The 24,608-nt window shown below is 38.6% G+C and overlaps 1 protein-coding gene across 2 annotated transcripts in view; it reads right to left on the bottom strand.

Annotated features, from left to right (window-relative positions):
* LOC124555621 (TAR DNA-binding protein 43-like) overlaps positions 1–24,608 on the bottom strand; it is an 84,561-nt gene that overhangs the window by 4,904 nt on the left and 55,049 nt on the right. For both annotated transcript variants that reach the window (XM_047129590.1, XM_047129591.1), the window contains exon 3: positions 21,487–21,627. In XM_047129590.1, the coding sequence (XP_046985546.1) occupies positions 21,487–21,627 (141 nt within the window). The remainder of the gene's footprint in view (positions 1–21,486; positions 21,628–24,608) is intronic.

Here is a 24,608-nt window from a genome sequence, read left to right as displayed (position 1 = left end):
TTAATAGTAAAAATGGACATATATGGTGTGTTACTGAGCTAACTCCCAAGCAATATTTTAGTCAGAAGTTAAACACACAATTTTATCTTTTCTGATTATGGCAACAAAGATGTCAACCTGGGCATATGGGATAAGGGTCAAAGAACAGTAAAAGCAAATTCATACTGTTCATTTTATAAAACAGTATGCTATACACAAAAGATGATTATCACTTCCAATGGCTGTTCATATCAGAATAGGGAAAAGGATTTGATGAGTGCTCTGGCTGACTTGAGACTGAAGCTGGAGGTAATTAGTGTCAACCCAACACTAGAATGTCTTTTTAGCCATTAACATAGCTGTCTGTGTTTTTCAATGCTCATTATTTCCACTTTAGTATTTTAGGTCTTGAACCTGAGCATACATGAGTCATCAGTAACATGGAGGAAAATCCCATGTCCAGTTTCTGTTCTTTCCATCCAGTCCACAACTATTTTTTTAAGTTCACTGTTTCACTCAAGTTTGACGTACACAATATACTTATCTTACACAGGCTTGTTGAATCCAGCACAATAAATCTTGTGTAACTCAGGTATTGGCCTATAAAATTTGACAACTGAACCTAATGAAGGATAGTTTTATGAATGAGAAGCATACAGAGTTGTTGTAGGAAATACGATTTTGGCACCAAATGAAAGAAACTCTACCTTTTTATGTAACTTTTGCACACTGTTACACTGGGAGGGGGAGAAAAAAAGGGTTCTGTGACATGTGAACTGTAAATGACCAACATACTTACGGGGGGTAGTACATGTCTACAGTCCTGGCACAAGTCGAAATACCTACATGGTAGTACTGTACCATGTCACTAGAGCAGCCAAAACAAAATGATGTAGCTCACTGATATAGTGGAAACAACCTATAGCACTTTGTTTTAGTTCCTCTAGCCACATGCCACGAAGCTGTTACATGGCTATTTCAATGTATTCCAGCACTACAAATATAATAATTAAAAATTTTTATGATTTTTGTACAACTATCATCATTGTTTTAGTGTTTGTTTCCATGTACAGTTGCCTAGTATCTTTCATTCTCTGGGATTCAACAAGAAGTCTTACAGGAAGCATGCAACCATATTATATAATTGCAATAGTACTGCACAAATGCTGAAAATGTCACTTAGTAAAACATCATCAGCTGGTGCTACATCTGACAGTCATGTACGTAACGTACAACTTCAGTTCATCTGTATATCTTGATGTGCCTGCTATCTGATGACAAGTTATCCCAAAATACATAATATTAAAGTCAAAAATGGAAAATGCAGGATGGACTGTAACAATATCATGAGAAGGAATGTTACTACTCACCATATAGTGGAGATGCTGAGTCGCAGACAGGCACAACAAAAAGACTATCATAATTATAGCTTTCGGCCATTAAGGCCTTCATCAACAGTTGCCTGAGACTGCAGTCGTGTGTGTAAGTTGCGTTTGCGTGAGTGTGTATGCGTGTGCATATGTGTGTCTATTGTTGACGAAGGCCTTAATGGCTGAAAGCTATAATTGTGAGATTCTTTCTGTTGTGCCTATCTGCGACACAGCAACTCCGCTATATGGTTAGTAGCAACTTTCCTTCTCATAATATTGTTAATGTTAAAGCCATTCATTCACTAGTTTATGTCATTTTACTAAGTGACCTATTCAGCATTTGTGCAGTACTGTTACAGCCTTCCATTCTACCATTAAACTGACTTCTTTACACAGCTACAACAAATATCTGTCACATTGTCATTCTTTCTACTACAGATATCATAATTTCCTTTTCTTTCTTTCTTTCTTTCTTTTATGACTTTCTCAGACATGTAAATTTCATCAGTTAAAGCATCACTCTTTTGTATGCAAATTGTGCAGGATCTGAGGAGACTTTATTCATTTTGTCCTCATAATATAACCTTCAGAAGTTGTGTAACAGCAGGCTGATAGCAGCTGTAGAACTTGAGTAGTACAGTGACATTGTGGCACATGGATGCTTTAAGATGGACTGATTCACATACTTTTTAAAAAAAGTATAATTGAACAATGAAATGCTTTAGTATAGTGCATCAATTTCATATGTTCAGGAGTGTAGAGATATAAGAACAAGTTCGTTGCTGCAGTAGGACAGAACTTTTTTGAATTAAAATGCAGTAAAAGGTTTTAATTGGTGTAATAAGACTGAGCATTTAGCATACAATACACTACAGTAATTGTCTGCCACCATGACAAAACCACTGGAGATGGCAACAAGAACAACACACTTCGAAATTATTTCCAAACGTGAAAACTAAGAAAGTGATGGAAGACCAAAGACAACAGCAATGAGAAATTTGTAATAGCATCTTGGCTAAATAACATTTGCAGATGACAGTTTTTAGTACAGGCCACATCAACCAATCAAGGCAGACAGTCGTACAAACAAAAAATGTGGAAGTAATTATTTGAGAGAGTCACTGATTAGTTTGAAATAACTATGAAATATATGTGGGTCAAAGCAAAGGCAAACTTTGTTCATGGTAGCAACTTTACAGTAATTTATTTGAAAATAATCATATTTGTTAATCATATGTCAGTGTTTTATATATTCAAATGAACCTTAGTAATCTATAGAGTATAAATGGAGTTTTACTTGCCCAGTCTATGAAATCAGAAATCATTGATTTTGCGAAATGTAAAAAATTATTCTGGTGCAATCTCCAATGACAGCTATTGCAGATAACTATTTGGTACTAAATAAAACACAGAACTGCATATCACTATTCCAAAGTTGGAGATTCTTAGCCACAAATAACTGGCAATGCAATGATAACAGCCACACAGACAAGTCAATAATTAGTTTAGTACATAATCCTGTTCAAGAGAGAGAATTCTGATTTGTGAAGCTTCACAATCATCAGCTATAACGAAACCTCTGTCGTTTTGTCATCATTAATCTTCAGAATGCATGTCCTATCAGTCCATCGAAGCAAAAACTGAGATGCTATATGTGTGAGCTTCAATATCTGCAGTTTTAAATGAACATGGTTTCAGCAGGTCATATGGTTTTTCCTGCACTTATATTACATCAATGAGATAGTAGCGATAATCGTGCACTGCCAGTTTAATAACTTTATGCCCATTTTGTTTCGTGATCTCATTTATTTCATTAGAACAGATCATGAGCTTTAAGGCACCGACAAGCAGCAATTCTACTCTGGTTTATGACAATTTGGGGGAATACCATCGCTCAATAAGCAGCGTGATAATATTGGATTTCCTGGTATGCATAGTAGGGGCTTTGTTAGTTTTCAATAAGTCCATACTGGCATTCTACATTACAGTAACTGAATCTGGAGGTGGCATAGCAATAACTGTTTTGTGAATATGTGTTTGAAAATACTGTGCATTATTTTACAATGGCTACTTTAGATTTTCAGCACTGATGCCTTAAATGGAAGCTTACTCATGGAATCAGAGCAGTACCTGCTGATTGTGCATTAATGATAATAAGATAAGCTCCTTTACCTACTATAATTTTCAGACTATCACTCCTGTCACTAATTTTCTATCACACTGATGTTTCATGATCCTTGCTTATATATATTTTCTGAATGTAACTAATGTACAGTGTTCCACTGTTTCCTGTCTCAGATCTCTTTTATTCTTCTTTGCAGACACAATATCACTTCTCTTTATAAGTAATATCCTGCCATCAGTAATTTAATCAAGGCAGCAGCCCATATCCTTTAATATTTGTAAATTTTATATTGATATTCATTAAAATTCACAGCTTCATTCATATGCAAAACTAAGTTTTCTGCAGTTGGTTATTGCCCTTTAGAATACACACTGAATATGTAGCCTTGTGAATCTTATAATGAGACTTTGACATTTTAGAGCAGTATGGTCAAGACTTAAGAACTTGTGTTGACCCTTTTTGTAGATTCCATTTGTTCACCACCATCAGTATCTGAATCATCCGAGGACAACAGAGCAGCAAGTTCCTTGTGAACCTCATCTGGAACACTGAGTACAGTTTTTGGCATTGTAAAAAACCCACAGTTTGTGAGATTTTTAAATTAAGTTTCATTTTCTTTATTAAGAGCACATAAGTCCTTTTAATGATGCAAATTGGTTTTGCAAAAACAAAAAAAAGTGCAGCTGCGCTTTTCCAAGAACTCAATCTATGACTCAAGGCATCATGATAGAAGGGAATCATTGAATCTGTTTCAACGTCATAAGCAGAGTGTGGTTTCAGCAGTCTTTATTGTTCATACTGGAATTGGGACAGTGATGTAAGCCCTTCTTCAGAATTATTAAAAATGGTTTGATGCACTCTGAATAACCATTTGTGTAAGATGGTAAGCCAAGTCCGGCAGATGCATCCAAATGTCACAAGCAAAATAATTTAATGAGACACCTTGAAGCTGTCTTGTAAGAAAACATTTCTACTTTTAGTGCATACTTGACAACTAAGTTGGCAACAAATGGCTCTGTGTGTCTGTGGACTACAAAGTTGCAAATTTCTTGGTTATAATTAAAAAAGGAAAACAGGCTATCACCCATCAATAGATAATTGTACAAAAGTACTCCTTCAAGTACTAGACATACCTACATGGTTGCTTCTTGAGCAATACTAACCCATACTGTGTTTTAACTATTGGTGGTACATCTACACAGTTGTGTCCAGGAACATACCAACTTACCCATGTTGTGTTTTAATTGTTGGTGGCAGTCTGGTCGTTAGGGTTATAATTTTTGGTGGTTACCAACAACATTAAAACTTAAAACACAGTGCACATTAGCCTGCTCTTTCCAATGAAAGAAGAATAAAGAAATTGATGTTGCGTTGCTAAATATCACCATTAAAAAGTACATGCAAATTTGACACACAACGTTTCTGATAGTACGCTTACATAACAACAACTTCTAGAATACTCACAAATAACTGCTGCAGTTTGGTACAATTCTTAACAAATTGTTTGTCCAAAACTCATTGCAGTCACAAAGTGAATGAGCAATTGTCACAAGTGACTTTTCCCAACTTTGACTTAGCATGGCAAGAAAATGGTGAATGACACAGCCTTGAAATTTTAAGTGTGAAGAACACAAAACACTGTATCTATTCCAAATACAGTACACTGCTTATGCCACAACTAGTTGTGATTTTCAGCTGACTTCAACTTGGCCAAATCTGTCATAGACCTTGCATAATATTTTTTAGCCATTCTTGGCAATTTTTTAGCTGTATGGGTATTAGGCTGTGGTCTGAGGCATGTTTCTGTGCCTGATGTTTCATCTCCCAATGCTGGAGATGTCCTCAATGGATACAAAGATTTTGATAGTTACCTTTTGAAACCGAACAATTTCATCAAGTCATCCACAGAAAGCCTCCTAAAACCTTGATTCCTTTTACTTTGAAATAGAATTTCATACATATTTGTTTTATTCTACAGGAAATATCTGCACAAAATTTCATTCAAATTGGAGATAGTCACATGGGAATGATTTCTAAAATTGGTCACTTGATGTGGAATGACCCTACAGTTCTAGCTTGTTAGTGTAGCATTTTGTGCTCTCTAGTCAGTCACCTGTAACAAATGCTACGAGAACAATATAGTCGCCAACATACAAACACGAAAGTGAAAACTGCCACTGAATGTTCAAAGCACACTCAGTTACACATAGAAAAACAGAAGCAAAAGAGTAACGCTACTACCTGCAGCGTAACATAGTGTTCTCCCTCTTGCCAATGTGCATCTTCTCCACCCTGCAGCGTAACAACAGTATTTTCCCTCTTGCTAATGTGCATCTTCCCTGCCTTCTTAACTATACAGCACGCCTAGCACTCATGGATCCCTTAATGCTTCTGCATTTTCAGGATTTTCTCTATCTTCCATAATCACTGAAAGTTAATGCAGCTATTTCACATATTTCCATTTTTTTAAACAAATTGTTATTCATGATTCGCATGTCAAATGTCACCAACAACTATCTCTGGGCAGTGTTGCACTTACAGTTATTATCTGTTTCTACACTAGCCAAGTTGGGACACTGGAGTTCATACCCCTTGTGAAAATGGCTTGAGCAATGTAGACTTTAAAAAGTTCAGAACATAGCACTTACACAAATTCTTCAATTGAATCATGTTCTGAATACTTTTAATCTGACATCTACACCATTACTGTATTAAGTAATCCTTCTTTTCTGAGAGAGTTTACTGGCCACTTACAGCAAGTTTATTGAAGACAGAGCACCAGTTAAGAACACAAGAATGAACTGGGCATGGACTCATGGCTGCAATCAGTCTGGTGAAACTTCAGGCACAGGCAGAATTGAAGCTGTAAGAGCAGGTCGTGAGTCGTGCCTGGATAGCTCAATCTGTAACAACATTACCCGCAAAAGGCAAGGGTCCGAGTTGAATCACTGTCTGGGACACAGTTTTAATCTGGCAAAGTTTTATATGACACGACAGCAGAGAGAAAGATTAATTTTTGTATCAGTATATTAACCTGAAGTAATGTAGGGAAACTGCAGGAAAGTTAAATCCGGGAAGCCAACTGCTATTTTGAACCAGTTCCTCATGTATCTTAACTGACATGTCACCTTGCACAATGTGGTGTCCTTGCATTAACTGGAAAAAGGAGTATCACTCTGATGCCAAAAGTTAGTGTAAAATTTAAGAAAGTGCTGTAATTAACAGTGGTTTGTGATTTACAGGAGCAATGTAGTTTTAACAAAGGGAGACAGACACTTCTCCACTTTTTCTTATAATTACAGGAAGAAAATGTTGCTCTCTAGTTAACTAAAAGGTGACTTCAGGCAATTCCCCCCCCCCCCCCCCCCCCTCCTACATAAACCCATAAAAATACACCAATCCTATGAAATGCTGTCAAGAATGTAGCAGTAAAAACTGGCATTATAGGATTTTTCATTATAGAATTACTCTTTGCAAAAATTTTCCAATAACTATGGCACCACAACTGTAACATGGAAAAATGTTTATTGTACATTAACAGACTGAATTATCTTTAAATGCACAACACTATATGATGCACATGATACCATCTAATACAGTAAATTTGCAAAAATCAAACCTCAATCTATTTAAACATTATGTTAACTTACTGTAGATAACTTAACTATTTTGGCCAATTTACCGATGTAATAAACAGAAAAGTTAGATGGATATTTTACAAGAACATGAACATAGTGAAAATTATCAGTACTACTAAATGGGATGAGAACTATAGTAAACCCTTATTAAAACAGAGAAAGTGTGTGATATATATATATATATATATATATCTCTCTCTCTCTCTCTCTCTCTCTCTCTCTCTCTCCCCCCATCCCCCTTTTCCCTCACATGTATACACAAAGGTATACATTGGGAGAGGTTACAGAGCAAATCAACTGCTTCCACAATATATTCAGAGGATGCTTTGACTTGTTCTCACAACAGTAATAAATATTCTCTTAATGCTTACATTAAGTAATGTTTCCCTGTATTCCTGAAGCTTTCAATCACTGTAATACCACTTCTATACTTTATGTGGGGTATAATATGAGTAGGCTTATTGTACAGACCGTTTGTTGAAGATCTTTCACAGAAGAAATTTCTTCTGTGAAAGACCTTTGACAAAAGGTTTGCATGATAAGACTACTCATATTATACTCCACATAATGTGTAGAAATGGTACTACAATGATTCACAACTTCAAGAATACAAGGAAAAATTTAGTGGTTGGTTGGTTGGTTGGTTGGTTTTGGGGAGGGCACCAAAAAAGTGAGATCATCAGTCCCATCTGATTAGGAAAGGAAGTCAGCCATGCCCTTTCAAAGGACCCATCCCAGAATTCGTCTGAAGCAATTTAGGGAAATCATGGAAAATCTAAATCATGATGGCCGGGCGTGGGTTTGAACCATCGTCCTCCCGAATGAGAGTATAGTGTGCTATCCACTGTGCCACCTCACCCAGTGAAAAATTTATTAACATAAGCATTAAGAGAATGTTTATTTACTACAATTGTGAAAACAAGCCCAAGCATATTCTGAAGATAATGTGGAAGCAACAAATTTGCTCCAAGCAGGACTATCTAACCATTCCCAATGCAGCTTCCCTGCACAAATGAGAAATGCTTCCAGTGACAGTCAATCAAAGCTGAGAGGTGCAGGTTAAAAAGAACGCGAAAAGTGCTGTTGCTACTGGTCCTACCACCAGGCCTGGAAATTCAACTGTCTGCAAGCTGACAACTTCTACAAGTATTTATGAATATAACTTGACAAGAAGTTTTACGTGCCAACACATCACTGTTACATACAAACATCTCTATCTGGAATAGCAACTATTTTGCATGAGGTATTAATAAAAGGAATTACACTGAGGTGACAAAAGTCATGGGATAGCAATATGCACATATACAGATGGTGGTACTATCATATACACAAGGTATAAAAGGGCTGTGTATTGGCGGAACTTTCATTTGTACTGAGGTGATTTATAAGAAAAGGATTCCAACGTGATTATTGCCTCATGATGTGGGACATTCCAATTCAAAAATCATTAAGGAATTCAATATTCCAACATCCACAGTGTCAAGAGTGTGAACAGGAATCAATGTGGGATGCACTACAAATGTATTCGTTGTTAATGGGCTATGGCAGCAGATCACCAACACGACTGCTATATTGCCCGCAGTGCCCTGCCTGGGCTCATGATCATATCGGCTTGACCCTAGACAACTGGAATACCATGGCCTGGTCAGATGAGGCCCGATTTCAGTTGGTAAGAGCTGATAGTAGGGTTCGAGTGTGCCGCAGACCCCACAAAGTCATGGACCCAGGTTGTCAACACGGTACTGTAGACGTTGGTGGTGGCTTCTTAATGGTGTGGGCTGTGTGAATGGGGACTGAATTCTTTGGTCCAATTGAACCAATCACTGACTGGAAATGGTTACGTTCGACTACTCGGAGACTTAATGTTCCCAAACAATGATGGAACTTTTATGGATGACAATGCGCCACGTCACCAGGCCACAGCTGTTCACAATTGGTTTGAAGAATATTCTGGACAATTTGAGTGAATGATTTGGCCACCCAGATCACCCAACATGAATCCCATCAAACATTTATGGAATGTAATCCAGAGGTCAGTCCACGCACAAAATCCTGCACTGGCAACACTTCCACAACTATGGATGCCTACAAAGGCAGCATTACTCAATATTTCTACAGGTGACTTCCAACGACATGCTGAGGCCATGTTACATCTACATCTACATAGTTACTCTGTAATTCACACTTAAGTGCCTGCAGAGGGTTCATCGAACCATTTTCCTACTACTTCTCTATCATTCCACTCTCGAATGGTGTGTGGGAAAAAGGAACACATAAATCTTTCCGTTCGATCTCTGATTTCTATTATTTTATTATGATGATCATTTCTCCCTACGTAGGTGGGTGTCAACAAAATACACTACTGGCCATTAAAATTGCTACACCAAGAAGAAATAACGGGTATTCATTGGACAAATATATTATACTAGAACTGACGTGATTACATTTTCACGCAATTTGGGTGCATAGATCCTGAGAAATTAGTACGGAGAACAAACTCCTTTGGCCGTAATAACAACCTTGATATGCCCGGGCATTGAGTCAAACAGAGCTTGGATGGCGTGTACAGGTACAACTGCCCATTCAGCTTCAACACGATACCACAGTTCATCAAGGGTAGTGAATGGCGTATTGTGATGAGCCAGTTGCTCGGCCACCATTGACCAGACATTTTCAATTGGTGAGAGATCTGGAAAATGTGCTGGCCAGGGCAGCAGTTGAACATTTTCTGTTTCCAGAAAGGCCCGTACAGGACCTGCAAAATGCGGTCGTGCATTATCCTGCTGAAATGTAGGGTTTCGCAGGGATCGAATAAAAGGTAGAGCCACGGGTCGTAACACATCTGAAATGTAACATCAACTGTTCAAAGTGCCGTCAATGCGAACAAGAGGTGACCGAGACGTGTAACCAATGGCACCCAATACCATCACACCGGGTGATACGCCAGTATGGTGATGACGTATACACGCTTCCAATGTGCGTTCACCGCGATGTCACCAAACATGGATGCGACCATAATGATGCCATAAACAGAGCCTGGATTCATCCGAAAAAATGACATTTTGCCTTTTGTGCACCCAGGTTCGTCGTTGAGTGCACCAGCGCAGGCGCTCCTTTCTGTGATGCAGCGTCAAGGGTAACCGCAGCCATGGTCTCCGAGCTAATAGTCCATTCTGCTGCAAACGTCGTCGAACTGTTCGTGCTGATGATTGTTGTATTGCAAACGTCCCCATTTGTTGACTCAGGGATCGAGATGTAGCTGCACGATCCGTTACAGCCATGCGGATAAGATGCCTGTCATCTTGACTGCTAGTGATACGAGGCCGTTGGGATCCAGCACGGCATTCCTTATTGCCCTCCTGAACCAACCGATTCCATATTATGCTAACAGTCATTGGGTCTCAACCAACGCGAGCAGCAATGTCGCGATACGATAAACCGCAATCGCAATAGGCTACAATCCGACCTTTATCAAAGTTGTAAACGTGATGGTACGCATTTCTCCTCCTTACACGAGGCATCACAACAACGTTTCATCAGGCAACGCTGATCAACTGCTGTTTGTGTATGAGAAATCGGTTGGAAACATTCCTCATGTCAGCACGTTGTAGGCGTCGCCACCAGTGCCAACCTTGTGTGAATGCTCGGAAAGCTAATCATTTGCATATCACAGCATCTTCTTCCTGTCGGTTAAATTTCGCGTCTGTAGCACATCATCTTCGTGGTGTAGCAATTTTAATGGCCAGTAGTGTATTTCCGCATTCAGAAAAGAAAGTTAGTGACTGAAATTTCATAAATAGATCTCGCTGCAAAGAAAACTGCCTTTCTTTCAGTGACTGCCACCCCAACTCGCGTATCATATCAGTGACACTCTCACCCCTATTGCGCGATAATACGAAACGAGCTGCCCTTCTTTGCACTTTTTCGATGTCCTCCGTCAATCAGACCGGTAACGATCCCACACCGCGCAGCAATATTCCAGCAGAGGACAGACAAGTGTACGGTAGGCTGTCTCTTTCGTGGGTTTGTCGCACCTCCTAAGTGTTCTGCCAACAAAGCACAGTCTTTGTTTCGCCTTCCTCACAATATTATCTATGTCATCTTTACAATTTAAGTTGCTCGTAATTGTAATTCCTAGATATTTAGTTGAATTGACAGCCCTTAGATTTGTGCGATTTATCATATACCCAAAATTTATCGGATTTATTTTAGTACCCATGTGGATGACCTCGCATTTTTCTTTGTTTAGTGCTAATTGCCCCTTTTCGCACCATACAGAAACTCTCTCTAGATCATTTTGTAATTGGAATTGATCATCTGATGATTTTACTAGGCGGTAAATTACAGCGTCATCTGCAAACAATCTAAGGGAGCTGCTCAGATTATCACCTAGATCATTTATGTAAATCAGAAACAGCAGAGGGCCTATGACACCACCTTGCGGAATGCCAGATATCACTTCTGTTCTACTCGATGATTTACCATCTATCACTACAAACTGTGACCTCTCTCAGAGGAAATCACGAATCCAGTCACACAACTGAGATGATACTCCATATGCACGCAACTTGATTAATAGTTGCTTGTGAGGAATGGTATCAAAAGCCTTCTGGAAATCTAGAAATATGGAATTGATCTGAGATCACTTGTCGACAGCACTGATTACTTCATGGGAATAAAGAGCTAGCTGTATAGCACAAGAACGATATTGTCTGAATCCGTGTTGGTTCTGTATCAATAAGTCATTTTCTTCAAGTTGATTCATAAAGTTTGAGCACAGTATACGCTCCAAAATCCTACTGCAAATTCAGTGATATGGGTCTGTAAGTCAATGGATTACTCCTATTTCCTTTTTTGAATATTGGTGTGACCTGTGCTACTTTCCAGTCTTTAGGAATAGACCTTTTGTCAAGTGAGCGGTTGTATATAATTGCTAAGAAAGGCACTATTGTGTCTGCACACTCTGATAGGAACCTGATTGGTATACCATCTGGACCGGAACACTTGCCTTTCTTAGGTGATTTGAGTTGTTTCGCAACACCTAAGATATCTACTTTTATGTCACGCATGCTAACAGCTGCTGTGGTTTCGAATTCTGGAATATTTACTTCGTCTTCTTTTATGAAGGAATTACAGAAAATTTTATATACTAACTCCAATTTAGTGGTACCATCATCAGTAACATTTCCATCGCTGTCGGTCAGTGATGCTATTGACTGTTTTTTGTCACTGGTGTACTTTACACATGACCAGAATCTCTTTGGGTTTTCTATGATATCTTGAGACAATATTTCATTGTGGAAACTATTAAAAGCATCTCACATTGACGTCCGCACTAAATTTCGAGCTTCCGTGAAACTTAGTCAGTCTTGGGGATTTTGTGTTCTTCTGAATTTGGCATGCTTTTTTCGCTGCTTCTGCAACAGTGTTTTGACGTGTTTTGTGTACCATGATGGATCAGTCCTATCTCTTATTAACTTATGCAGTATGAATCTATCTATTGCTGTCGATACTGTATCTTTGAATTTGAGCCATATCTGGTCTACACTTACATAATTAGCTTGGAAGGAATGGAGACTCTCTCTTAGGAAAGCATCAAGCGAATTTTTATCTGCTGTTTTAAATAGATATATTTTACGTTTGTTTTTAGTGGTTTTGATTGATATGGTTTTGAGCCTCACTACAATGACCTTGTGTTCACTAATCCCTGTATCCATCATGACGCTCTCTATTAGATCAGGATCGTTTGCGACTAAGACGTCAAGTGTGTTTCCACAACTATTTACAATTCGTGTGGGCTCATGAACTAATTGTTCAAAGTAATTCTCAGAGAAAGCATTTAGTACAATTTCAGAAGATGTTTTTTGTCTACCACCAGCTTTGAAAAAGTATTTTCGTCAACAAATCGAGGGCAGATTGAAGTCTCCACCAATTATAACTGTAGGAGTGGTGTGCTTATTTGTAATGAGATTCAAGTTTTCTTTGAAGCATTCAGCTATTATATCATCTGAGTCAGGGGGTCGGTAGAAGGAGCCAATTATTATTTTGGTACAGCTGTTGAGTATAACCTCTACCCATAGTAATTCGCAGGAACTATCTTTTTCAACTTTACTACAAGATAAACTACTACCAACAGACACAAACACACAACCCCCTTCTTGATCTAATCTATCCTTTCTGAACATGGTTTACGCTTCTGTAAAAATTTCAGCAGAATTTATGTTTGGCTTTAGCCAGCTTTCTGTTCCTATGATTTCAGCTTCAGTGCTTTCTATCAGCACTTGAAGCTCTGGTACTTTTCCAACACAGCTAAGACAATTTACAACTACAATACCGACTGTTGCTTGGTCGATTCTCGTCATTTCTTTGCCCTGTACCCTTTGAGATTGGAGCTCTTTTTGAACTTTCCCCAGACTGTCTAACCTAAAAAACTGCCCAGTCCACGCCACACAGCCCCTACTACCTGTGTAGCCACCTCCTGTGTGTAGGGGACACATGACCTATTTAGCGGAACCCGAAACCCCACTACCCTATGGAGCAAGTCGAGGAATTTGCAGCCTACATGGTCGCAGAACCGTCTGAGCCCACGATTCAGGCCCTCCACTCGGCTCTGTACCAAAGGTCCGCAATCAGTCCTGTTGACGATGCTGCAGATGGTGAGCTCTGCCTTCATCTCACTAGCAAGACTGGCAGTCTTCACCAACTCAGATAGCCACCGGAAACCAGAGAGAATTACATTGAATTGCTGCATTAGGCTGGGCAGAAGCATGTCCGACACAACATTAGGAGGTATTCCATGACTTTTGTCACCTCAGTGTACATTTTAAATGACTGAAGAATGTAAAGTATTACCCATACCAAAAACGAAGCCATTTGTCATGACAATTATCCCCCACCCTGTGGTGTGGGTTATACGTCTTAATTTAACAGTACCTCTTCAATATCAGAAATCTATATTTCATCAGTTATTCATACTCAGAATTTGTTTCGGATGATAGCAATTGTCAAGTTGTTTTTGAACTGCATAATATCATCACACCACTCTCTCTGCTCTAGCTTTTAAACGTGATTCAGACACACATATTAGTAACACTACCCAAGGGAATTAATGATTTCATTGTGATCACATAACTACTGTTAAACTTTACAATCATGTTTAAATTACATTTCATGACTAAACTGTTACAAATAACTTTCATATAAATGTATACACTGACTGAAATAAAAATCACAACACCAAAAAGTAATTAATGTAGAGTAATAAAATTTTGGGAATACATTTGTTTAGGTAACATATTTAAGAGATTAACATTGCAAGATCACAGGTTAACGTAAGCATGAGATAAAAACCACTGCAAATGTGAAATGCTGGTACACTGATAGCCACTGTAGCCACCAGAAAGTTGAATCAAGAATGCAAACACGCATGCTTTCTGTTGTACAACTGCTGGATGTCAGTTTGTTGAGTGGAGTTCCATCCCTATTGCACTTGGTTGTCCAGTATGGGGACAGTTAATGCTGGTTGTAGATGGCACTGGAGTTTTTATTTGACATGTCGCATGTACTCAATTGGAGGCTGATCTGGTGATCAAGCAGGCCAAGGTAACATGTCGACACACTGTAGAGCATGTAGGGTTATAACAATAGTTTGTGGGTGAATGTTATCTTGTTGGTAAACATTCCCTGGAACGAAACTTCCTGGCAGATTAAAACTGTGTGCCCGACCGAGACTCGAACTCGGGACCTTTGCCTTTCGCGGGCAAGTGCTCTACCATCTGAGCTACCGAAGCACGACTCACGCCCGGTAGTCACAGCTTTACTTCTGCCAGTATCTCGTCTCCTACCTTCCAAACTTTACAGAAGTTGATATCCTCAATATCCTTTCTTTCAGGAGTACTTGTTCTGCAAGTTTCGCAGGAGAGCTTCTGTAAAGTTTGGAAGGTAGGAGACGAGATACTGGCAGAAGTAAAGCTGTGAGTACCGGGCGTGAGTCGTGCTTCGGTAGCTCAGATGGTAGAGCACTTGCCCGCGAAAGGCAAAGGTCCTGAGTTCGAGTCTCGGTCGGGCACACAGTTTTAATCTGCCAGGAAGTTTCATATCAGCGCACACTCTGCTGCAGAGTGAAAATCTCATTCTGGATTCCCTGGAATGCTGTTCATGAATGGCAGCATAACAGGTTGAATCACCACACTGACACATACTTTACTGTCAGGGTGCGTGGGATAACCAAGAGAGTGCTCCTGCTGTCATATGAAATCGCCCAACAGACCATAGCTCCAGGTGTAAGTCCAGTGTGTCTAGCACACAGACAGATTGGTTGTGGGCTCAACTGGCCTCCAGTAACCAACACACGGCAATCGCTAGCACTGAGGGAGAACCAGTTGTAATCAGAAAACACAACAGAACTCCACCCTGCCCTCCAATGAGCTCTTGCTTGACATCACTTCAGTCGAAAATGGCGGTGGTACCGTACATCCTCGTGGCCACCGCTGCCAGCAGTCATGCACACTAGCTACATTCCTGCCAAGTCTTTCTGCAATATCGCAGAAGGAACATCCAGCTTCTCATAGCCCTATTACACGGACTTGTTAAAACTCAGTGAAGTGTTGATAATGGCGCCTTTGTCACCTTAAAGGCATTCTTGCCTAACATCAACTCATCATGTCCAATCTCAAAGGTAACTAACGTTCACGACCATTAGTGTGTATTTAAAGTAAACCTAATTTGCATCTTCACAGTTGTGCTACTTGCACCAATCTTAAGCAACAGGTGCAAAATTTGGAGAGACATCTTTCAGCTGTAGAAACAAGGCTACCAACATTCATTTATGTCGCATAACCCCTTCTTGGTGTTGCAATTTTTTTCTGTCAACATAATTCTACTGGCTTTGACACATTGCTATCACTTGTAGAAATAATATTAATTTAACCTTCTACAGAGACAACTCTCAAATTATAGGTTTGGTAACACTGTACTCTTGAGCTCATTGTCAGTTTTGCTACTTTTAAATATTTCTTTCTGATATAATTTAAGAGTAGTTCCTGGATATGTTAGTGCTGGTACATAACAGAAAATGATGACATATTTTATGCCTAATTTTATGCAAGAGGAACATTTGTATGTAATGATGTAATTTTGTATTTTGTTGGATCTATGGGTTTATTTCATTGAATTTACTCTTGAAGGTTTTATATATCTAATCAGCTATGTGCAACAACTGTGGATGCTGGTTGGGTGGTTGATTTGAGGGAGGAGAACAGACAGTGAGATCATTGGTCCCGTCGGATGAGAGGAAGGTTCGGTAAGGGAATAGGCTGTGGCCTTTCAAAGGAACCATCCCGGCATTTGCCTGAAGCGATTTATGGAAATCATGGAAAACCTAAATCAGAATGGCCTAACATGGTTTGAACAGTCAACCTCCCGAATTTGAGTCCAGAGTGCTAACCACAGCGCCACCTCGCTCAGTCATGGATGTTGATGGTCAGTTACAACATGGCTGTTTTGATCAAATTGTAGCCGATGGCTTCACTGGGAATACTGCAAAGGTGATGAAATGAAATGCTTATTGAGACTCCCCATGTCATTGTAGATAAAGTCCAAAACACCAGAAAATTACTGAACAGGAGCAGAAGATTTATGTCCTTCAGGTAGAGCTAAAACATGAAAAATCTTAAAGCTAAAAGGCGAGAGGGAGAGGAGGAGTAGGAGGAGAGAAAGGGTCTTGGTAAAACACTGTAAGCAAGGCTGAATTTTTTTAGCAGTTTTTAAAGCCAGTTACTCAACAGATTTTACCTGCAGGCAGGATTAAGAGAAGGAAAAGCTTCATATAGATGTAGAGGAATGTATAGTGTAAGAGAACAATCCTAGGAATCATAGATAAGTTTTGAGATAAACAGAATAGGAAAGATAGTTCTGCTGCTAGGAAGAAACACAATGGGTGCTGGACAACAGCTGAAGCAAAATTAGGTTCAGGATACCAGGCAACAAATAAGAGTTACACTTAGCCAGGTAATAGAAAACTTAGGATAAATGTGTAAGGGTTTTAGCAAACACAATTGTCTGTTTATAGATGGAGGAGCTGTAAATAGCCGGCCTAAGGATGTAAAACACATTATTGGACATGAACTGGACAAAATAAGAGTAATTATCTTACGGGGCTTTGTGGTGCCATGAACGGTTTTGGGCTACCTCTACTGTAAAGTGAGTAAACACAAAGCTGGGCAGGCTCCTTGGGATGACTGTGAGTTCTCATATTGCTGGGTTTTTCTTCTTTTTTTTTTTCAGTGAATCCTATAGGAAGATGGCATCATACATGTTAATAAGATGGGTGAAGACAAGTTAGCAGATCTACTGGCAGAAAACATAAGTGGGTTCTCAAGCACACAAAGTGTTATGTCTGTGGTTATTTGGGTCAGGCAAGACAACTTTTTTATATTAAACTCCAAATTCAGACAGACAGTGTTACAGGAAATTAACCCTTTCACTGCTATTGACATGCTCTCTGGATTCTGTGCTGAGCACAGCTTTTATGGTGGCTGTACTGCTCGCCAAATGTTGAAACCAGTGCTGGGAGATGGCATTCTGGCCGCAATGAAATACTTATCATCTGCTTTTAAGAAAACTATTTGCTGAAAAAAATTGATTTTTGCACCGCAAAATAGTTATCTTATTTTAGAACAACTATTCACTGAAAAAAATTGATTTTTACACATCTTACAGTCTGATACCATCTCTCAATAAAGGACTGAATTTCTTTTTGTTATTCATCATAGTTATTGCACCACATCAAATTAAGTAAAACATTGCGCAGTATTTTAAAGAGTTTGCAGAGGTGAAAATGTATTGCGTATGCATGACCTCTGCATATGGTCAAGTTTAGGTCATCCACTGCAAGTGTATGAAATGTAATATGATAGTGAATTTTTATTTAAAATTGAGAGCAAAACAATATCTCATTTTGTTCTTGAGTTATTGACATTTTCCGATGGACAGTTGGATACGCTCATTACTGTCCCTGTTAATAATTAGTTATGTGGTCATAATAATCATCATATTTCATGAACGGTTCAAGGTATGAAAACAAGTTTTCTTGCAAATGAGAGCACACAACAAGGCACATACGCTGTACAATAAATACTCAAAAACTTTTCATTCACCAAGATATGGAAGTAACTCGACCTCAGCAGTGACAGGTTGGTGGCTCAGGATGCCTACAGACATCAGCATCATAGTAGACATGCATATACATGTCCACAGCACCAGGGAACTGTGAAGCAGGAGGTGTATACGTGTCCACAGCAGCAAAAGAGTTAAACTGACAGAGACTGCCAAGCAGTCATGTGAGAATAGAAGAAAAACTGGAAATCAACTTACTTATTCAGAATATTGGGGTATTTGGGGGGGGGGGGGGGATGGATGTTAAAAATATACAAATCTACACATGCTACTGTTACAGTATATACGTCCTCACTAAATAATTTTGAAATGTTCAGAATTAATCTTTTGCCTTATTACTCTTGTCTGTTGGACTGGAAGAAATAAGGGATTATTGATGTGTGATGATTTTAATGTAACTTCCTTAAAGGAATATGATGAAATGTTATGTAAAGTTACTATTAGGAACTTGCAATTCAGTATTAGTCATAAATTTCCCTATTCAATTTGCTCAAGCTAGCAGCATGTTTATAGATAATGTATTCATACAAAAAGCTGAAACTAAACAAACATGTGGTAAATGGGTTGCCAGATCATGACATTACATAACTTAACTGCAGGTTCAGTATAGAAATGCTCAAAAGAAAACAGTGAGTGTAATTAATAATAAAACTATCAAAGTTTTCAACAAATGCTATAAAAAGTGTTGGCTGGGGTGACATTCACAGTAAGTCTAATTTCAAAATTTTTAGTAAATTGGTATCCATTACTTGAAAGGAGTCTACAAACTAACCAGAACAAACAAGGATCAAGTTTTATTTTGTAAACATTACTGTAACAACCTCAGTAACAGTGTTCCCAGATATGTGACAGCACTGTCATGTTTTACAGACCAATGTTTGGGCCACTTACATTCGTGGCCAAAAAATATGTCTGTAAAATGACATGACAACACTGTCACAAAATCAGAAAAGTTTTCCTGGAGAGGACATGGCTGCAGAAACCTATTCTCAGACAGTGCTGTAACATATTACGAAAAGTTGTAAAAATATCCAGTATGTGTACCTTGTCAGAAATTGGCAGCTCAAACAATAAAATCAAATCAATATGGAGTATTGTTAAAGAAGAAACAAGGAAAGAAATAAAAAAGACAACACTATTTCTGTTACAGTCAATGGGAACATGAAAGGCAGTTTATGTGCACTGCACATCCTTAATAATTACTTTTTAAAAGCAAGACGACAGAAAACTGGTTCAAAAAGTTCAGAAGAGAAAGCAAAACAGTACACTGAATAATCAAGACAGAGAAAATTAAGTGAAATGAAAATTTTTCACACATCACCCACTAAAATAAAGAAAATCATTAAAGTCCTCAGTTTAATAAGCAACTGCTGCAAAATACTAACATGAATTCTTTACAGATGAATGGAAAAACTGGTAGAAGCCAACCTCGGGGAAGATCAGTTTGGATTCCGTAGAAATGTTGGAACACGTGAGGCAATACTGACCCTACGACTTATCTTAGAAAATAGATGAAAGAAAGGCAAACCTACGTTTCTAGCGCTTTTAGACTTAGAGAAAGCTTTTGACAATGTTGACTGGAATACTCTCTTTCAAATTCTGAAGGTGGCAGGGGTAAAATACCAGGAGCGAAAGGTTATTTACAATTTGTACAGAAACCAGATGGCAGTTGTAAGAGTCGAGGGGCATGAAAGGGAAGCAGTGGTTGGTAAGGGAGTGAGACAGGGTTGTAGCCTCTCCCTGATGTTATTCAATCTGTATACTGAGCAAGCAGTAAAGGAAACAAAAGAAAAATTTGGAGTAGGAATTAAAATCCACGGAGAAGAAATAAAAACTTTGAGGTTCGCCGATGACATTGTAATTCTGTTAGAGACAGCAAAGGACCTGGAAGAGCAGTTGAACGGAATGGACAGTGTCCTGAAAGGAGGTTATAAGATGAACATCAACAAAAGCAAAACGAGGATAATGGAATGTAGTCGAATTAAATCAGGTGATGCTGCAGGAATTAGATTAGGAAATGGGACAGTTAAAGTAGTAAAGAAGTTCTGCTATTTGGGGAACAAAATAACTGATGATAGTCGAAGTAGAGAAGATATAAAATGTAGACTGGCAATGGCAAGGAAAACGTTTCTGAAGAAGAGAAATTTGTTAAGCGTCAGGAAGTCGTTTCTGAAAGTATTTGTATGGTGTGTAGCCATTCATGGAAGTGAAACGTGGATGATAAATAGTTTAGACAAGAAGAGAATAGAAGCTTTCGAAATGTGGTGCTACAGAAGAATGCTGAAGGTTAGATGGGTAGATCACATAAGTAATGAGGAGTTATTGAATAGAACTGGAGAGAAGAGAAATTTGTGGCACAAGTTTACTAGAAGAAGGGATCAGTTGGTAGGGCATATTCTGAGGCATCAAGGGATAGCCAATTTAGTATTGGAGGGTAGCATGGAGGGTAAAAATTGTAGAGGGAGATCAAGAGATGAATACACTAAACAGATTCTGAAGGATGTAGGTTGCAGTAGGTACTGGGAGATGATGAACATTGCACAGGATAGAGTAGCATGGAGGGCTGCATCAAACTAGTCTCTGGACTGAAGACCACAACAACAACCACAACAACAACAACAACAAAGTCCTCAAAAACAGAAGTTTGTATGGAGTTGATATCCACAATAACACATGTAAAAGTAGTGACCCTAAAATATGTAATGTTCTTACTTACATGTGTAAAATTCATTAATTCAAGATATTTTCTGTACTCATATTAAAATATGCCATTTTTAGGCTTCCCTGTAAGAAAGGTGCCTCCACTGATATCAATGATTGCTGTTAACTTGTTTCATTCAAAATACACAGCCGAAACAGACTTTGAGAATATGCTGATGGAAATATAATTTCTGATAAACAGAAGAAGTGTTTGTAAATGTAGTTGTTTCTGCTTAACAAGTCATTTCACACCACAAACAAGTTCCTGATTGAATGTAAGTAGTAAATTACAACTTACAATTGACCAACATGTAACCACACAGATGTACTTTTTGAACTGTGTATGCAATATTGTTTATCATGAATACGATCTACGGAACATGGAAACAACTAAATACATTTAGTATGCATTCCTGACTAAATTATTCTCAGTGGGCCAATGTTTAAGCTATGACAGCATGCAAGTTTAGTGATGGATCAAAAGACTGTAATAGCATACCTTTGAATTTGGGATCTTCACATCACACCACCTCCCATCAATCATATGCCTCTGTGCTAAAACACGCATCTGTGAATCGTAGTTTCCAAAACGGATAAATCCAAAACCTTTTGACTGGCCAGATTTGGGATCTTTCTTCACCTATAAAAGTAAACAATTTGATTACCAGAAAGCAGTTTTTAAAGCCAAACACTCTCATGTAGTGCAGTTAAATACATTATCTTAAAATATGATGATAAACTACAGTCCTCACAACTAGCAGCATTCAGCAAGGAAAAACAGAATATACATGTTAGTCATTTCAAGAGCTGATACACTATCAGCAGATCTCAAATACATTGACATATGCATTGTTTCATGTAGTGCAATAAGTTCTTGATATAAATATGACTCAAATACAAATCATAATTTCTGTTGTAGCCAGAACCATGGATTTTGTACTGTAAAAGTCTTGTATGTCCCACTTTAGCCAAAATGTTCACTTCTGCCCTACATTTTGCAGCAGTTACCTGATCCAAATTCAGTTATCTTCCATTGAATCATCCAAGGATGACTAAAACTATCATAACTATGAAGGCTATCTGGTTGCTGGCATTTTGCACCAACAAATATCTACTAACACATAAAACATGGTCAATATGCATGAGAATAGTGTGACAAGATATGACAAATGCCATGGCCCTGCGCAGAAAAAAAATGGAGGCTCTTCCGAACAGAATTAATCTCTTTTTTTAAAAAAAAAAGAAAGAAAGAAGAAAATTTACATTACATGAAATGAGTGTATCAATAGAGTGAGAATTTTTCAGATTTCCCAATGGTCACTGCACAAATAGTTGCTGGGTAAATGATTCTAAATACTACAGTGCAAAGCAACATGATAAATGCCACAGTTATAATATTTTTGATCACATCTGGTCAATAAGTAAAGGGACAATGTCCTAAAGTAAATTTATAACCAAAGTGGTAGTAATACAACCACATTTATTTCATCAGAAAGCAAAAGCCTCATTATAATACACCATTCAGAACTCTACAAATGCTTTGTGGACTGTAGCATACAGCAAATCCATGAAATATCTTTAACTGTTACACGCTTCTCATACATGATCCTTAACAATACCCCTCACGTCCTTGTCACTGAACAAGATACTGGAACTCTCTGGTTCTGGAAGTTGTGCCAATTCTCCTCCTATTGTCCTATAAGGAAGTAAAGGCTATTGAAGTCTAGGTTCAAAAGGGAACACACAAATGACAACGCAAAAGTTAGCAGAGATTCTTGTGTCTGTAAAAAGATCATGGCATGAAGCATACAACTACCACTATCGTACCTTAGCCAAAGATCTTGCCGAGACCTCAAGAAAATTTTGGTCCTATGTAAAATCACTAAGCTGTTTGAAGGCTTGTATCCAGTCACTCGTTGACCAGTCTGGAGTGGCAATAGAAGATAGCAAAAGGAAAGCTGATGTTTTAAATTTCACATTTAAGAACTAATTCATGCAGGAGGATTGTACGAACATACCGTTGTTTGAACATCGTGCAGACTCCCATATGGAAGACATTGTGATAGACATCCCTGGCATAAAGAAGCAAGTGAAAGAGTTGAAAACAAATAAGTTGCCAGATCCAGATGGAACCCCAATTAGGTTTTACAAGTACTCTGCAACATACACCCCTTACTTTGTTTGCACTATCACAAATCTCTCGCCCAGCACAAAGTCCCAAACGAATGGAAAAAAGTGCAGGTGATTCCTGTCTATAAGAAGGGTAAAATTACTGATCCACAAAATTACAGACCAATATCCTTAACACTGGTTTGCTGCAGAATTCTTAAACATATTCTCAGTTTGAATATAATAAATTTTCCAGAAACAGAAACGCTTCTGTCCACAAATCAGCACGGTTTTAGAAAGATTGCCTTTCTCTCAAATGATACCCTGTGAACTATAGTTGAAGGGCAACAGGTAGATTTCAATATGCCTAGATTTCCATAAAACGTTTGACATGGTGCCCCACTGCAGGCTGTTAACAAAGGCATGAGCATACGGAATAGGTTGCTACATATATTAGTGGTTTGAAGACTTCTCAAGTAATAGGATCCAGTACGTTGTCCTCAGAGTGAGTGTTAATCAGAGACAATGGTAAGGTCAGGAGTGTGCCACGGAAGAGTGATAGGATCGCGATTATTCTCAATACACGTAAATGATCTTATTGGCAGGGTGAGAGGCAAACTGCAGCTGTTTGTTGATGACGCTGTGGTTTACATGAAGTTGTCACCACTGAGTGACTGTAGGAGGAGATAAGATGACTTAGGCAAAATTTCTAGTTGGTGCAGTGAATGGCAGCTAGCTCTAAATGTAGAAAACCATAAGTTAATGCAGATGAGTAGGAAAAACAATCCCATAACATTCGAATACAGCATTAACAGTGTGCTACTTGACACAGACAGGTTGTTAACTATCTAGGTGTAATGTTGCAGAGTGATATGAAATGCAACGAGCATGTGAGGATTGCAGTGGGGACGATGAACGGTCCATATCAGTTTATTGGGAGAGTTTTAGCAACATGTGGTTCCCCTGTAAAGGAAACTGCATATAGAACAGTAGTGCAACACATTATTGAGTACAACTCAAGTGTTTGGGATCCACTCTTCCGGTTAGATTAAAGGAAGATACTGAAGCAATTCAGAGATGGGGTGCTAGATTTGTACCAGTAAGTTCAATCAACATGCCTGTATTATGAAGATGCTTCACAAACACAAATGGATATCCCTGGAGGGAAAGCGACGTTCTTTTTGAGAAAAGCTACTGAGAAAATTTAGAAAACCTGCAATTGAAGCTCACTGCATAACAATCCTACTGCCATCAATGTACATTTCACATAAGGACCATGAAGATAAGAGATGATAAATTAGGGTTCATATGGAAGCATGTAGACAGCTGCTCTTTCCTTGCTCTATCTGCGAGTGGAACAGGAAAGGAAATGACTAGTAGTGGTAAAGGGTAGCCTCCGTCTCGCACCGTAAAAGCTTGCGGAGTATTTATGTATATGTAGATCATGGACTATACCACATCAAACTTCACACCCGACAGTGCTAGAAAATCTATTATTTGGAAGTTTTATCA

This window comes from Schistocerca americana, chromosome X (assembly GCF_021461395.2).
Source record: "Schistocerca americana isolate TAMUIC-IGC-003095 chromosome X, iqSchAmer2.1, whole genome shotgun sequence".
NCBI lineage: Eukaryota > Metazoa > Arthropoda > Insecta > Orthoptera > Acrididae > Schistocerca > Schistocerca americana.
The sequence above is the reverse complement of the archived record's forward strand: the minus strand, read 5'-3'. Positions and strand labels throughout refer to the sequence as shown.